Below are 14,661 nucleotides of genomic sequence, written 5' to 3' on the forward strand. Positions count from 1 at the left end.
GATGTGGAATTTGGCTAGCTTTACCCTAAAAAATAAAGTATTTATCACAACCAACGCGTGTAGCTATCGAGCTTGGTAAATATATACAGAAGTGCGTAAACGTCAGACGAAATAAAGATAAAATATGGCTTCAGTTTCTACTTTATCCGAGCTCACGGCAGGATATGGGTGCACTCGAGGTGTTCTCCGGTCTATATAAACATGCCGCCATCTTACATTTTCCAGTCTCTGCTTTTCCGGCCAAGTCGGTTTCAGTTGCCTGTGGAGGGAGCGGACGAGGGCTCCCCGCTGACGCTCGGCTTCAATTTTTTCCTCGACTTTTTCCATTTCAGAGTATTTTTTTTACTCTCCAGGACCCGAGTGGACGGACTTGCTGTGTTGACAAGGGTAGGCTTCAACATTCAAACTATCGGCACCACTCAGTTTCTGTCTTTTCTGAATGCCAGCAGGAATGAGGACTGTTGTTGTGTGTGGACCGGCCGGGGGATGCTGCTGCCGCCGCCGCCGCAAGCTAGCGAGCGAGCGAGCGAGCCCGTCGCTCTCGCGGCATATATTGGGGATATGCCAGCCACCGCCTAATGGGAACATAACTGTTTTACCGACGACACTGGTTGACTCTTTAATAGCACGTGGTTTGTGTTCGGCATTATAAGCAGTTGTTTACAATAGCCAGATTTACGCCACGGATCAATTGCCGCCTAGTTATTTGGAAACCGTAAGTGGGATTTCGGGAGTTCACGACGATGGCGTTTCCTAGCGTGTTTTAGTAGTTTACGTTAGCAGATGTTAGCCTAACTATTAGTTGGCTACATTCCACTATTCTGACTCATGTTTGCTCGAGTTGAGTGTCGTCTGTGGGTCGTTTGTTTTTTTGTTTTTTGCAGCTGCTTTAGTTTTAACAGACTGAGCTGAAGATAAAGATGCAACCGGTCTGAAAGCTCGGTATACGGTGGATTCCGTTGTTTTATGGCGTAAAGTTACTCGTTAAAGTTGCGAATGACGGTTAGTCGGGGTATGAAACACGTAAACGTTAGCGCAGATGTTTTGTCTGAAGTTTTAGTGCGTATTTTGAAAAACTTGGTTTAAACCTGGTGTTAAGTAAAGCCGATTTCTGGTAGAGTGGTCTATCTTTAAGAAAAAAATAAGTCGATTTTAAATTGTTTAAAAAAGTTTATTTTAGGTCGTGGGCTCCAGTGTGTTTTCCACTCGTCCTTTTAAACAAAGACCGAAAAATTCCTCCCAGCCGTGGTGCTTTGGGAGGAAGACGAGGAGGAGCCAGAGTGTGAAATTTGAGTCAGTGGTGTTGGAGCAAGAAAGTCAGAGGCAGCCAGCAGCTGTGGAGGAGGAGGAGAGGGGTGGGGGCAGCGGCACGCTTACTTGGACCTTTTTGGATAGCGGCTCTCGTTAGATTTGCGTGAAGTGTTCAGGTTTTAACGGGGTGCCAGAGTGGAGCTGGTAGGAACAGGGGCAGGCGGGTGTTTAATGAGGAAAAGTTGGGACGTCATCCTCCCCGACACAAAACGGCTCCCCAGCCTTCTGTGGAATAAAAGCTGTCCGTCCAGTGCGCTGCGGAGGCGGCACAGGTGCTGGCTTGGAGGTGTGTTTACATACCATTAATGGAGGTTTAATTTTTCAAGAAAGACTGCTCACAAAAGGATGTTGTCGTCCAGCCGCTCCAGATTTGTTTTCCTTTCGTTCACGTGAAACTAAACTGGTTTTATTTTGAATGCATCCCTCATCTGTTTTCCTTGAATTTGTTGAACGTTTTCTCTCCTTGTGTACTTCTGCGGTCCCTCGGTGAAATCCCCGACCCAGTACACAGCGGAACAAATCTTACAAACTCGTCATCTCGTCAGCAACATTTTCTTCTGACGACGCACTGAAAATTTTAAGCTGAAAAACGTGGGTGTGGGTTACATACGAGAGCGGTAGTGGTTTTGAGGTCATCCACTTGACTATACGGCCTTTCCAGTGGCATTGCCATGACCTAATATTGTACTTTTTCTGTCTGTCATTGCCGGTCTTTGTGTTTGTCTGAGGTGGACTTAAGCGCGCTCGTTTAATAAACGATATTACTGATCAATTTTCCATAAACTTGCGTATGTGATGAGACACTGAGAGGAAGTGATTGCACGCTCTGTACACACTGCGCCCTATTTTACAGCTTGAATTGCGATTGTAAATATTAAACGAACTAATAGGGAAAGTAACCCAAATTCCATGGGTATTTTTCGTGTTTGTCCACAGGCGTCCATCACTTTTCCGGTGATACACAGAAAAAGCCCTGCAGCGGCTGCAGGCATTCTTGCATTGTTGGCAGGCAGCAGTGAGTGCTGCTGACCCTGCACATTATGTGCTAAGCCGGTGGCAGCTCCCATCTTTCTGCCTGTACCGATAATACAGCTTGTTTGGGTCATTTACGCATATGGATGCATTGAACTATTTTTTTTTGTTTTGTTTTACTTGTTTGTTTGTTTTTAACGTAAGTGCATATGCAGGAGTCAGATGGGTTTGCCTAATTTGTTGTCTTGTATTTAAGAAAGGCATTTCTTTGAAAATACAAAAACTACAAATTTCCATGTTGAAATTTTTTATGATTATTAAATGGCAGGGAAATAAATTAAAGCCACTGTTCTTCAGAAGCAAGAAAAACTGAATGTTTTTTTTTTCTTCTTTCCTCTAATGACATCATGTCACTGGCCTCTGAGCTCACCTGAAGTCCCCCCCTGGGGAACAGGAAATGGGATTAATTGGCTGCTTTGAATTTCAGTTGGGGACAAATGGATATGATTTGGTTTATTTAGTTTTTCACAAATGAAGACTGAAAAAGACTGAACAGGGTTCCAGACAGTGACAAAAAAAAAGAGTAAATGGGTTGTGTTGGTGCCCCACCATCACAGGATGTGACTGAAGAGAAAGTTTCCACTGTGATAAGCAAATACCTTTCGTACAGTGTACTGTGGGGACTGCAGCCCCTTCATTGTAGCGTCTTTAAACTTGATACCCTAGTCCAGACCACAGGGACAAGGTAAAGACCTAAACAGTGAAATGGAGAGCAGCGGTATGCAGTAGGGTCTTGAATTAAATGGACACGAACAAATATCTGTTACTAGTTTTTCAATTCTTTTCCCCATTGCATTTGGACTATATTTGGCTGTGTGTTCTCTCAGTACTTTATCAACAGAGCGAAGGCCAACAGTTATAAAATGTGGAACAAGTAGGTACTAACACCCATGGACGGCTAGAAGCTCTGACTACAACGCACAGAAACTTGATGTTTAGATTAATGTTATGGAAATGTTCAGTCACGTTTTGACTGTGTCAGTCTTTACATCAGTGCAAAAGTAGGGCACCTGAGTTTCAGTGGCATGCAAGGTTGATGAATATGCTGAAGCAAAGAAACCCGGTGTGAATAAATCATGTAGAGTTTGTAGCGCCAGTATTACCAGATGAAATTTTCTCATTGTTCAGAAAAATATTTTTTGTTTTTGTTAGTGACATTTTACAAGGTGCCACAGTGGACTTTTGTAGACTAACTAACGGCTCACATCTTGATTTATTTGTTGGTTAGGTTTCTTTGTGAACGCTGTCAGTCATCTGGCTTAGTCCCTCTTCCTCACTGAGATGCCTTCGGTGCAATTAAGAGCTACATGTGGAGACGTCCTGCTGGTTCAAAGAGTTGAGGTTCTGCCATGTGAAACAAATCAAGTCCTCTCTTGAACACTTGTTCTTTAATTCCCTTCACTCATTTCTTTATTTTTTTATGCACCATAAAAATTAAGCAATATGGCATTCAGATCTATTTGGATACTCAGATCTGCTCTCTCTCTCTGCAGTGACTAGAGGCAGCCTGTTGGAACAGTTTGTTCTCTGGCCAGCTCCTTAAAACAATGTTTCACTATGTTATGTCAATTAAACATTAATGAACATTGCTTCTCTTTTTGAGCAGCATGTTTTCTCACTATTTATCAGGACAGTGTCACAGTCACTGTTCCCAAAATCAGTCCTGTGCTGCAGCAGTCTAAACCTTGTTGTTTGAATGTTGACCTGGAACCTATCGTAACTTCACCAGCGCATGATTCTCGATATTTCTGTTCTCTTTTCTGTGATATCTGCCTAGAAGACTTATGGAATATAACTTCCTCTGTTCCTTCAGCTCTCTTGGGGTACATAGAACTGAATTTATTCTGTATACGTACTGTATATTACACAAGACAGTCATCCGACTCTGGTGACTAGTGTGTCACTCATTTGTCATCTGGTTTCAATTTTGTGGCTTTCAACTCCACCAGGCACGACTACATATTGGATTTCACATCTGACTTCAAAGAAACCTGTTCAGATTTTTGTGGCCGGTTTGAAATCTAGGAACGCATACTGTAATGATTTTTTTTTTTGTTGTTCTTTATAGTGACTTTAGGGTAAGGCTGCCATTTGTGAACCACAGTTTAATGCCAGACTTTGCTTGTTTAGCCCATCACAAAAAACTACTGGCTCAGCTTCCAAAGCCAGTTGTAAAGAACCACTTTTCCACCAGTGTGAATCATAAATTGTTCCATTATGTGCTTTGATTGTATGTCTGATTTGTATGGGATATGTGGCTCCCATTAGGAGCAAGCTGGGTTATGTGAGGGCAGGACTACAATGGCGGGAGGATGGCGTGTGAACAGTGAATTTGAGTTGGTGCCTTTGTGGTTAGAAGCAGCAGTCTTGGAGCATGACTCAAGATCAGGTTTTAATGATACAGCTGAGCTAAGGTGGTGTGGTTGAGGAGGAAAGTAATTCAGAGCAGTAGTTTAACTGTCCTTGAGTATATTTGCATGTTGGCAGCCACTGAACCCAAGCAACTCCTACACACTCACTGGCATTCATACTGGACTGCCTTTTTTTTTGTCTGCCACTGCTGCGAATTTGTCTTCCATTTGGCCTTTTGTCATCTTTTTTTTAGCATAACTTGCTGGGAAGAAAAGCTATTAAACTCAAGCTTATGGTGATGTGTTGCTGTTTTTCTTGTTTGATTTTAAACTAGGTATTTTTAGCAGAGTGTATATACAGAGTGTATTATGTACTTTTTGGGGCACTTGTACACAGAGTACAATCTACAAATATGTGTACATCTAGATGACTAGAGAGTTGATTAAAAACAACCCAAATTCTCTACTGCTGTCAGATAAATACAGTCCACAGGCCTGTAATCAAAACGTGTGTGTGTGAGTGTGTGTGAGTGAGAGAGTGTGTGAGAGAGAACTGCCCCCTAAAAGATTAGATCGTAATCAACAAGAAGAATCTTAGTTTTAAGGTTTAAAACAAGCTACGGTATGTTGGTTAGTCCACCGAAAGTAGCATCATTCAGACACAAACATTAGTCTTTAATCAGCTGATTCTGTGGTTATTGGATTGTAATTAAATGATGAATTCTAGCCTGGGATCATTGAGAGGAAGAAAGACTCGAAGGTGACTTTCTAACTCAGCAGAGAGTTGTGTTAACCTTCTTGCTGGTGTCCATGACACAGTCATCGCCAATTTGTTAGTATCAGTAATGGTGTTTAAAACGTTATTTGTATTTCTCTGTAATGTAGTACATTCATAACAATGTTATGACATTTTCTCCCAGAAGTGGAACTTAAAGCCGTCTAATGCTCTGCAGAAATGAGCTACAACTAGAAAGAAAATCTTTCCTTCATATATGACTGTCACTTGACATTAGTTGACAAAATACAAATAAGTAGGCAAACTATGTCAAATATTTTTTGCATTCATTTTAAATATTTTTTTCAAGAACTAAATCTGACACACACCTTTTGCTGTAAGGAAAGCTTGCTCACAATTTGAGTAATTTGAAAAATTACTCAAATGTTTTTTGTGAAAAATTAGGTTACTTTGATTAGCACTGTTAGTTTGACTGACCTAAATCTGCAGTTGTGTAAAGATTGAAGTGACTATGTTCAGTCATGCAGGAGAGAAGGGTGTGCTTCATGTGGACACAGCTTCCAGGTCTGAGGGTGAATCAAACACTGAGGGACTGAAACATGCCTTCTTTCTAATGGCCACCAGGGGGAAGAGACTCTGGTGGTAACAAGACTTTGTTTATCTATTTTTGTTGATGTAGTTGAGGAAATGCTATGGTTTTAACTACCTGTGCTTTCTTTACCAGAATTAATTTATGGCTTTGTGCGCCTCTGGTATTAGAGCGTGCCTGAACTTATGTGGTGATTTGAAAGGGATTTGGTCTCTCATTTTTCTGCTCCATAACCACAGGTGTACTTTTGAAAGGGTTTCATGAAAGGATTTGAGACTCCATGGATACACAGCCCCTGTTTATGTCTCATTTTAGCAGATATTTTCTTAGGTCTTTTCCCCAGTCTCCATTTTATGCTTTCCTGCCATAACATTTATCTTCGAGTATGAATTGAAAATGCCTCTCTCAGTTTGCTGTGCTTTTTTCCCCCCAAATTAATCCCCGTTTGCCTGCTCTACCCTTCTCCTGCCATTGCCAGTGTTTACTTTCCTGCAGAGCGTTTCCAGCTTCAAAGCAAGTGCAGGAATGTGAATGCCCCCTCCCACCCCTGCCTCCTTTCTCCACCCAGTGCTCTACTTCCCCTGTCCTTCCTCACCATTAAATGTAGCTGCCACCAGTTGGTAGCAGCTACATTTAATGGTAGCCTTGTGTGTGTTGCTGTTTGCACGACTGGCTTAAAAGGGAAGAGGAAACCCAAGAACGGGAGGAGACAGGAAAGAAAGCACTGGAAAGTCACTTCTCTAGACTCTATTTTTTTTTTAAACTTCTATTAATTTCAGTCTAATTTTTTTCTCTGCGTTTACATCTGCTGTGGTCTTGTATATGTGTTTAGTGTAAAATGGTCGGTGATTTAATGGCTGTGAATGGTGTAGAGAAGGTAGCTGCATAGCTGAAATGATTTATTTTTTTTCCTGTTACAGATCAGGAAGCTGTGTCAGCCACGGTTTGAGAAAGGAACATGGCTTCCCAGGGTGAGTTTGAGTCCCCCTTAATTAAGTTCCCACCCTTTGCTTCTTCCTCAGTCACACATGCAGTGTATTAAACTTTACAGCAGACCAAAATTACAGCTTGGCTTGGTAGAGATTTATGTTGCCATTAAAGCACGCTGAATTAGTTATTGATTTCAATTTGAAACTTGGGGCACATGTAAAATCCAACTTCATGCTTCAGGAGTCTTTTACTGGTAAACCCTACTACACTGAATTATGAAAACACTGGAAAATAATAGTAGGACAGAAATCTATTCACTGCAGAGGCTATTAACCATTGCTGATGCACTCACCCTGTGACATCAGCACACCACTGTTATTACTTTTAAAGTCAGCCATGTCTTTGAAAAGCTCAAGCCTTTGACAAAATTGGATAGTTGGAATTAATCACTTAAAGTCTGTAACTCTACACATCCTTTGAAATTACAGAATAGACCTTTTGTTGAATGCATGCTTTTCTCTTTCCAGCTGATCTGATGGAACTAGACATGGCCATGGAGCCAGACCGTAAGGCAGCAGTCAGTCACTGGCAGCAACAGTCCTACCTGGATTCAGGCATCCACTCAGGGGCCACCACAACTGCTCCATCCCTCAGTGGGAAGGGCAACCCTGAGGAAGATGATGTTGACAGCAACCAGGTCATGTATGAGTGGGAGCAGGGTTTCAACCAGAACTTCTCCCAAGAGCAAGTACAAGGTAGGTTATAATGCTGGTGATCTTTTCAAGGAAGGTCACAGGTGACCCGTTTGCAAATCATACAAAGCTGGTCTTGTTTGCTTTCAGACCTAGATGGTCAGTACGCCATGACACGTGCCCAGCGGGTTCGTGCAGCAATGTTCCCAGAGACTCTTGAGGAGGGCATGCAGATCCCTTCTACACAGTATGATGCAGCAAACCCCACCAATGTCCAGAGGCTGGCAGAGCCGTCACAAATGCTCAAACATGCTGTGGTCAATCTGATCAACTATCAAGATGATGCTGAGCTGGCAACAAGAGCAATACCAGAGCTCACCAAACTTCTCAATGATGAGGACCAGGTGAATATGTTTGTGGCTCAGAACTGTCTCAGAAGTAATTTTGTCCTCTTTGATATGATTCGCTAATGTTAGTTTTCATCCCTTCCAGGTTGTAGTAAACAAAGCAGCAGTGATGGTTAACCAGCTTTCAAAGAAAGAAGCTTCTCGCCACGCTATCATGCGCTCACCTCAGATGGTATCTGCTATTGTGAGGACCATGCAGAACACAAACGATGTGGAAACAGCTCGCTGCACTGCAGGAACACTGCACAACCTTTCCCATCACAGAGAGGGACTGCTGGCTATCTTCAAGTCAGGAGGAATACCAGCTCTAGTTAAAATGCTGGGGTATGTAGGAGGAGAGTGGAGGCATACTTTTCCCCCTTCCCCTCTGGGTCTACATTTGTCTGCTGTACTTAAGCTCACCAGTGCATGAAGCAGAGCAATGTTTTGATCAGAGACAAGGAAATCATCACACCATGATTTTTGGCCAAAGCTGACATGAAGAAATTGTCTCAGTTCACTGAGACTGTGGAGAGGAAGGACAGCAGAGAAACTTCATCTGTATATCTGTTAGTAATTTTCCAGTAATTGAGTAATCTTCTCTTCTGCAGTTCACCAGTGGACTCTATCCTGTTCTATGCCATCACCACCCTCCACAACCTTCTCCTGCACCAGGAAGGAGCCAAGATGGCTGTTCGTTTAGCTGGCGGGCTACAGAAAATGGTGGCTCTGCTCAGCAAAACCAATGTCAAGTTTCTGGCCATCACCACAGACTGTCTCCAAATACTGGCCTATGGAAACCAGGAAAGCAAGGTGAGGGGGCTAGAAAGGTGTTGAGGCAAGAAACTGACTTGTGTACGTCTAGACTGCAGCGTGTTACTCTGGATTTGACACGCAGATCAACATATTTGTTTGCTTTCTGTTTGTGTAGTTGATAATCCTGGCCAGTGGTGGCCCCCAGGCACTCGTCAACATCATGAGAACTTATACCTATGAGAAGCTGTTGTGGACCACAAGCCGTGTCCTCAAGGTTCTGTCGGTGTGCTCCAGTAACAAGCCTGCCATTGTAGAGGCTGGTATGTTTTATAAACTTGCAGTACAGAAAACTCAACACCACAAAGTTGAGATCGTATACATTTTGAAATGTATTTTCTTACCATGCGTATGTAAACACTATGTGCCCTTGATTTCCTTCTGTTAGGAGGCATGCAGGCTCTGGGACTCCACCTGACAGATCCCAGCCAGAGACTGGTCCAGAACTGTCTCTGGACTCTCAGGAACTTGTCAGATGCTGCCACCAAACAGGTGAGGCAAGCTGCCCCATTACCAGTACCTGTGTGTTAATCATTAGTTTCAGGCTGTGAAATACATCAGAAGACATTTAAATTGACTTTTTGTTGATGCTATTTATCAATCCTTATACCCAGGAGGGAATGGAGGGTCTGCTAGGAACTCTGGTGCAGCTGCTTGGCAGTGATGACATTAACGTGGTGACCTGTGCAGCTGGCATCTTGTCTAATCTGACCTGCAACAACTACAAGAACAAGATGATGGTGTGCCAGGTGAGCACTTTATTTATTTTTTGCAAAGGAAAATGTAAAATTTCTATAATACGAAGTGATGTGTTTTAACTAGCAGTTTTTCTCATTTAAAAAATAAAATATATATAAAAATTTAGTTTTAAATCTGTATTTAAATTATAGGCCCAGATTTTCTGCTGCATTCACAATCTGCCACCTTATTTGTTCCTCTCTAGGTTGGAGGCATTGAGGCGTTGGTTCGCACGGTGCTTCGGGCTGGAGACAGAGAAGACATCACAGAGCCAGCTATTTGTGCCCTGCGTCACCTCACTTCTCGACACCAGGATGCTGAGATGGCACAGAACGCTGTCAGACTGCACTATGGCCTGCCTGTAGTGGTGAAATTACTGCACCCGCCATCACACTGGCCACTCATCAAGGTACACACAGAGACTTGGCAGCAGCACTCTGTAAGCTGCTCTTCATAATGCCAGCCACTCGTGCTGCTATTCATTTAGTGCAGTGAAAATCACTTCACTCTTAACTATGTTTTGATGCTAAAATAATGAGCTGAATATTGTAGGCTGTCATAAACATGTCAGTCATTTCCACTGTTATATTACATGTACTGATAGACAGGAAATAATTTTTTTTTGTTCAAGTGCAATCAGCTTGTTTAATAATTGACTTTAAGATGAGAAATTAAGTTGAAATAATATTTTTCAGTAAATCTGTCTACAAATATACATCAAGACAAAAGTTTTCTGTATGGTTCTGGATTATGGGTGGCTAATGCGTAACCTGAGAGTGACATTAAAATCGTGGCTAAATGACACATAACTGTGTTCTTCTGTCAGGCTACAGTTGGTCTGATCCGTAACCTGGCTCTCTGCCCTGCAAACCACGCCCCTTTGAGGGAGCAGGGCGCCATCCCCAGACTGGTTCAGCTGCTGGTCAGAGCACATCAAGACACACAAAGACGCACCAGCATGGGAGGCACACAGCAGCAGTTTGTGGTAAGAGCGCACATACTCTCATCATTTCAATGAATTCACACAGCTTTAATAAATACCAGTCCATGGTGCCTGGAATTCACTGAGAGAGCAGTAGTTCTCAGTACTACCCGGTCTACTAAGAAGTCTGTAGAGAGAGATGCTGCAAGTGCACTGATCTTACGCTGTTTGTTTATTAGGAGGGAGTACGTATGGAGGAGATTGTGGAAGGGTGTACAGGAGCACTTCACATCCTGGCCAGAGATGTCCACAACAGAATAGTCATCAGAGGACTCAACACCATTCCACTCTTTGTACAGGTCAGTCTGCAGATTTAATCTCAAAGTAAAACAATATAATTTAACCAAGATTACGGATGATATTTTTAGTATTGAGATTAATTTGTTTGAAGCTTGTCTGGATTAAACAGGAGAACTGGGTTAGAAAAATGATCCCAGATAGAGGTTGTTTGGGTGGATGCATGAGGTGGTTCTCCAGAGGGAACAAATTGTAGTATCATGAGGCTGCATCTGTGGAGGCTCAGTATTTTATTTATTTTTTCACTAAGCTGTTGGTCTGTGTTTGTGTGCAGCTGCTGTATTCTCCCATTGAGAACATCCAGCGTGTAGCAGCAGGCGTCCTGTGTGAGCTCGCTCAGGATAAAGAGGCCGCTGAGGCCATCGAAGCTGAGGGAGCCACTGCTCCACTCACAGAGCTATTGCACAGCCGCAATGAAGGAGTTGGTATGTACCCAAAACACTCATTTACACAACGCTATCAGTCACATAATAGCTGCATTTAACTATGCAGATGTTCAGAAGTGCCAGTCTAACTGTGCAATGAGGGGATTTAATTGGATAACACGCTGGCACTTGGAAATAATTGTTTGTGTTTTCCTGGAAGACTCTTTAGTGTGATGTGGACCTAAAGTGGCATCTTGAAAATTTGCAGCTCTAGCGGTTCAATGTAGCTGCTGCTTTTTGTTCAGTAACTCTCTTTTGTTCAGGCTCATCTGCTATCATGCAGAGACGCACTGTGGGCTTGTGTTGTAGCACATGGTTGAAGAATCTAAGTAGGAGCCAAGCTTGCTCTTAAAACAGTTATATTTATGGTGACAACTTCATTATATTGTTGCATATATGTAAATGTCACAACACTTGGATCAGTGTAGTCCAGTCTCATGTGCAGCCTGGGCCTCTAAATGATGCGGAGAACGCTAGTTGAATAAACTTTCTAGTCATGGGTAATACCTAGTCTTTTTTGTTAACCCTGACAGCTGTATTATGGCTGTTTTAAGTGCTTTTGTTTTTAAAGGCTAAAAATGTGTTTGCTAAGCAGTCATGCTTCCATCTTTCTCAGCCACATACGCAGCAGCAGTTTTGTTCCGTATGTCAGAGGACAAACCTCAAGACTACAAGAAGCGCCTCTCTGTAGAACTCACCAGCTCGCTCTTCAGGACAGAACCAATGGCCTGGAACGAGGTGCGACACACTTTTACACAAACTGTGTAATGCTTATTTACATTGTGTAGTCAGTTACAAAGACATGCACATGTGTTTGTGTAATTGAAACTTTGTCAAATGTTTGCCATGTGTTGCTCTGCAGACAGCAGATCTGGGTTTGGATATCGGAGCTCAGGGTGAGCCTCTGGGCTACAGACCAGAAGGTAAGTCACTCATTTGACACTTGCAAGCAAAGCAGAAGACAAAGGCTTCCCAACTATTACTGCAGTCAAGATAAAAACAGTTGAGCTAATTATCAAACTGGGGATGCTCTAAATGCCTTCTTTGGAAGTCTTTGTACATCTGTGGGCTTAATTTATTATTAAGTTGATATACTCATCTTATCAAAAATGTGATCTGATCTTCATCAGAGTCAAAATTACAGATACGCAATCTGACACAGCTATTACAAATTTGTGTGTCACTAATGAACTTGAAAATATGACTTAATGAAGTAAACCACTTGACCAACAACTTCTCTAAAGATCTACTCGGGGTCGAGATCTTCTAATGAGCTGACACTTAGTGTTTGAGTGTTTCATCTTGACCTAACTGATGATGCATGACCTGAAGGAGGTCTACTGTTAGATATTAGCAAACTAAAAACAGTTCATGTTCCTCCTCAGTGTTGTGCAGCTTTATTATAAACAACTTCAGGAGACATCAGATGTAGGTTGGTGCTGTTACAGAAGCTTCTAGCAGTTTTTAAATTTAAGGATCCACTTAAATGTTCCAGTCTGCACCAAGTGATTCCTCAGCATGTTCCAGAAAGACATGAAAAGTGTGTTACTACTTCAGTCAAATTGTTCAAAATGGTCTTTAATTCTGACCTGGCTGAAGATCAGACCATCTCTTTAATTATTACCGGCGTCCAGGATTTTGGACACTGTGCCGATCAGTAGGCTAGAGGGCAAGCTGGCGTTGGTTTTAATTTGCAATGCTCTCCAATTCTCCAGCAGTAACAGCTTTAATTGACTCTTTGTCAGCCAAATGAAAACAGACTTGATGTTGATAGATTTAGAAAAGGCCCTGGCTACTGCAGATGCATTCCTGTTGGTGGAAACAACTAAACAGTGACCTGAAGCACAGGTTTAGCTGAAATAAGAGTTAACAGCTTTGGTTTGATTTGGTCTGCTGGAGGGTTGACCGTGTGCTGTGTTGATTTGCAGTGTTACATTTCAGTGATCATACTACTGTGTGTCAGCTTGGTTTGTTAACTTGCTTCTAACAACTGCTCTGCTTCACCTGCGTCTCCTCCATCCATTCCTCCTCCACCAGACCCAAGTTACCGTTCTTTCCATTCGGGGGGTTACGGAGGGGACACAATGGGTATGGAACCCATGATGGATCATGACTTGGGTGGAGGGCACCACCCTGGCCAGGACTACCCCCCTGTAGAAGGGCTGCCTGACCTGGGACATGCCCAGGAACTGATAGAGGGCCTGCCACCTGGCGACTCAAACCAACTGGCCTGGTTTGATACCGACCTGTAAATACCAAGACCAACATTACACTACACTTTCTACTAGGTAAGATTTACTTGGTACCCCCAACCCCCAACTCTGTGGCCTCGTGTCAGCTGAACAGAGTGGTGTTCATTTCAGAGGTGGTTTCTGGATAAAGAGCCCGAGGACTGGGGGAAGTGTCGGTTTACTCCTTGTGCCTGCTGCATGTTCAGACTGCTCCAAATTACAAAGCTGTGTGATGTGGTGTCTGTGAAGTTACTTTGACTTGTATTTGATCTGTATGTGTGGTCCTTCACCCAATGCCTGCCATGCCTCCTCCCCACCGCTCATTTCTCCTCTGCTCTCCCCTTGCAGCTGTATCATGTGATCTGGATGAACCTGCATCGTGATTCGCCCATATGGAGGAGGCGAGGTTTCAGAAGTGCCTGAAGATGACTCAACAACAGCAAGCAGAGTTTCCCGTCTACGGGGACTCCATTGGGACAAACTAGATTTGAGTGCGGTTTGGTTCTGGTTTCAGCCTGATGGGGGCTGACCTCAAATCCTGACATGACACACAGATTTTTCAATAATTAGTTTTCAAATCCCTTTTAATGTAATTTTTTTTTTTCATTTTTACTTTATTTTTACTTTTTTATTCCGTTTTCCTTAAGTCTGTAATGGTACAACTGAATCTAGCTTGCTTTTTCCATTATTCTGAATTATGATACTCATCTCTTGTTTTTGCAGTCCCTTGTATTTTCAGTCTCTGGTAGTGTTGAGTTATTATTTTTATTTTATTTTTATTTTTTTTTAAGTGGTAATGCTCCATCCAAGTAAAGGATCTGATCACATTTTAAATGGTGTCCAAACACTAAAGTTAATCAGTTGAATTGTATTCTGATGATCAAGTGTAACATTGTGTAGCTTTTGTATAAAAACATGAATTGGAAATCATGGTCCAAATATCAAGCTATTTTCTTGCTTTAAAGGGAGACACTGATGTCTCTGCTGTTCCAAAGGGGGTGTAGCTGACCTAGCTGGGTGGGAGTGTCTGAAAGGACAGGGGTGGAGGAGGGCTCCTATTGGTCTGCTGTAAGTGGGTGGGGTAGTGAGAGGAGCTGGTTGCTGTAGCCTGCTGTGTTCTGAAACAATAAAATGGACTGTCATTTCAA

The 14,661-nt window shown here is 42.7% G+C and overlaps 1 protein-coding gene across 2 annotated transcripts; it reads left to right on the forward strand.

The window, feature by feature from the left end:
- The first annotated feature begins 211 nt into the window (after positions 1-211).
- On the forward strand, positions 212-14,661 carry ctnnb1 (catenin (cadherin-associated protein), beta 1). 2 transcript variants are annotated; one of them, XM_085473277.1, is made up of 17 exons: positions 213-387; positions 6,940-6,990; positions 7,477-7,704; positions 7,792-8,045; positions 8,134-8,372; positions 8,639-8,840; positions 8,959-9,103; positions 9,229-9,332; positions 9,455-9,589; positions 9,784-9,987; positions 10,405-10,563; positions 10,740-10,859; positions 11,132-11,282; positions 11,899-12,020; positions 12,145-12,205; positions 13,320-13,570; positions 13,862-14,661. In XM_085473277.1, the coding sequence occupies exons 2-16, from the start codon at positions 6,978-6,980 to the stop codon at positions 13,532-13,534; spliced, it is 2,352 nt and encodes a 783-aa protein (XP_085329403.1). In that variant the 5' UTR covers positions 213-387; positions 6,940-6,977; the 3' UTR covers positions 13,535-13,570; positions 13,862-14,661. The 2 variants fall into 2 exon arrangements, with proteins under 2 accessions (XP_085329404.1, XP_085329403.1); XM_085473278.1 differs by lacking the exon at positions 13,320-13,570 and having other exon boundaries at positions 212-387.

The sequence above is a fragment of the Copadichromis virginalis genome, linkage group LG11 (assembly GCF_057382275.1).
Source record: "Copadichromis virginalis isolate Kocher_CV1m ecotype Utaka linkage group LG11, C_Virginalis_male_GT1.1, whole genome shotgun sequence".
Classification (NCBI taxonomy): Eukaryota; Metazoa; Chordata; class Actinopteri; order Cichliformes; family Cichlidae; genus Copadichromis; species Copadichromis virginalis.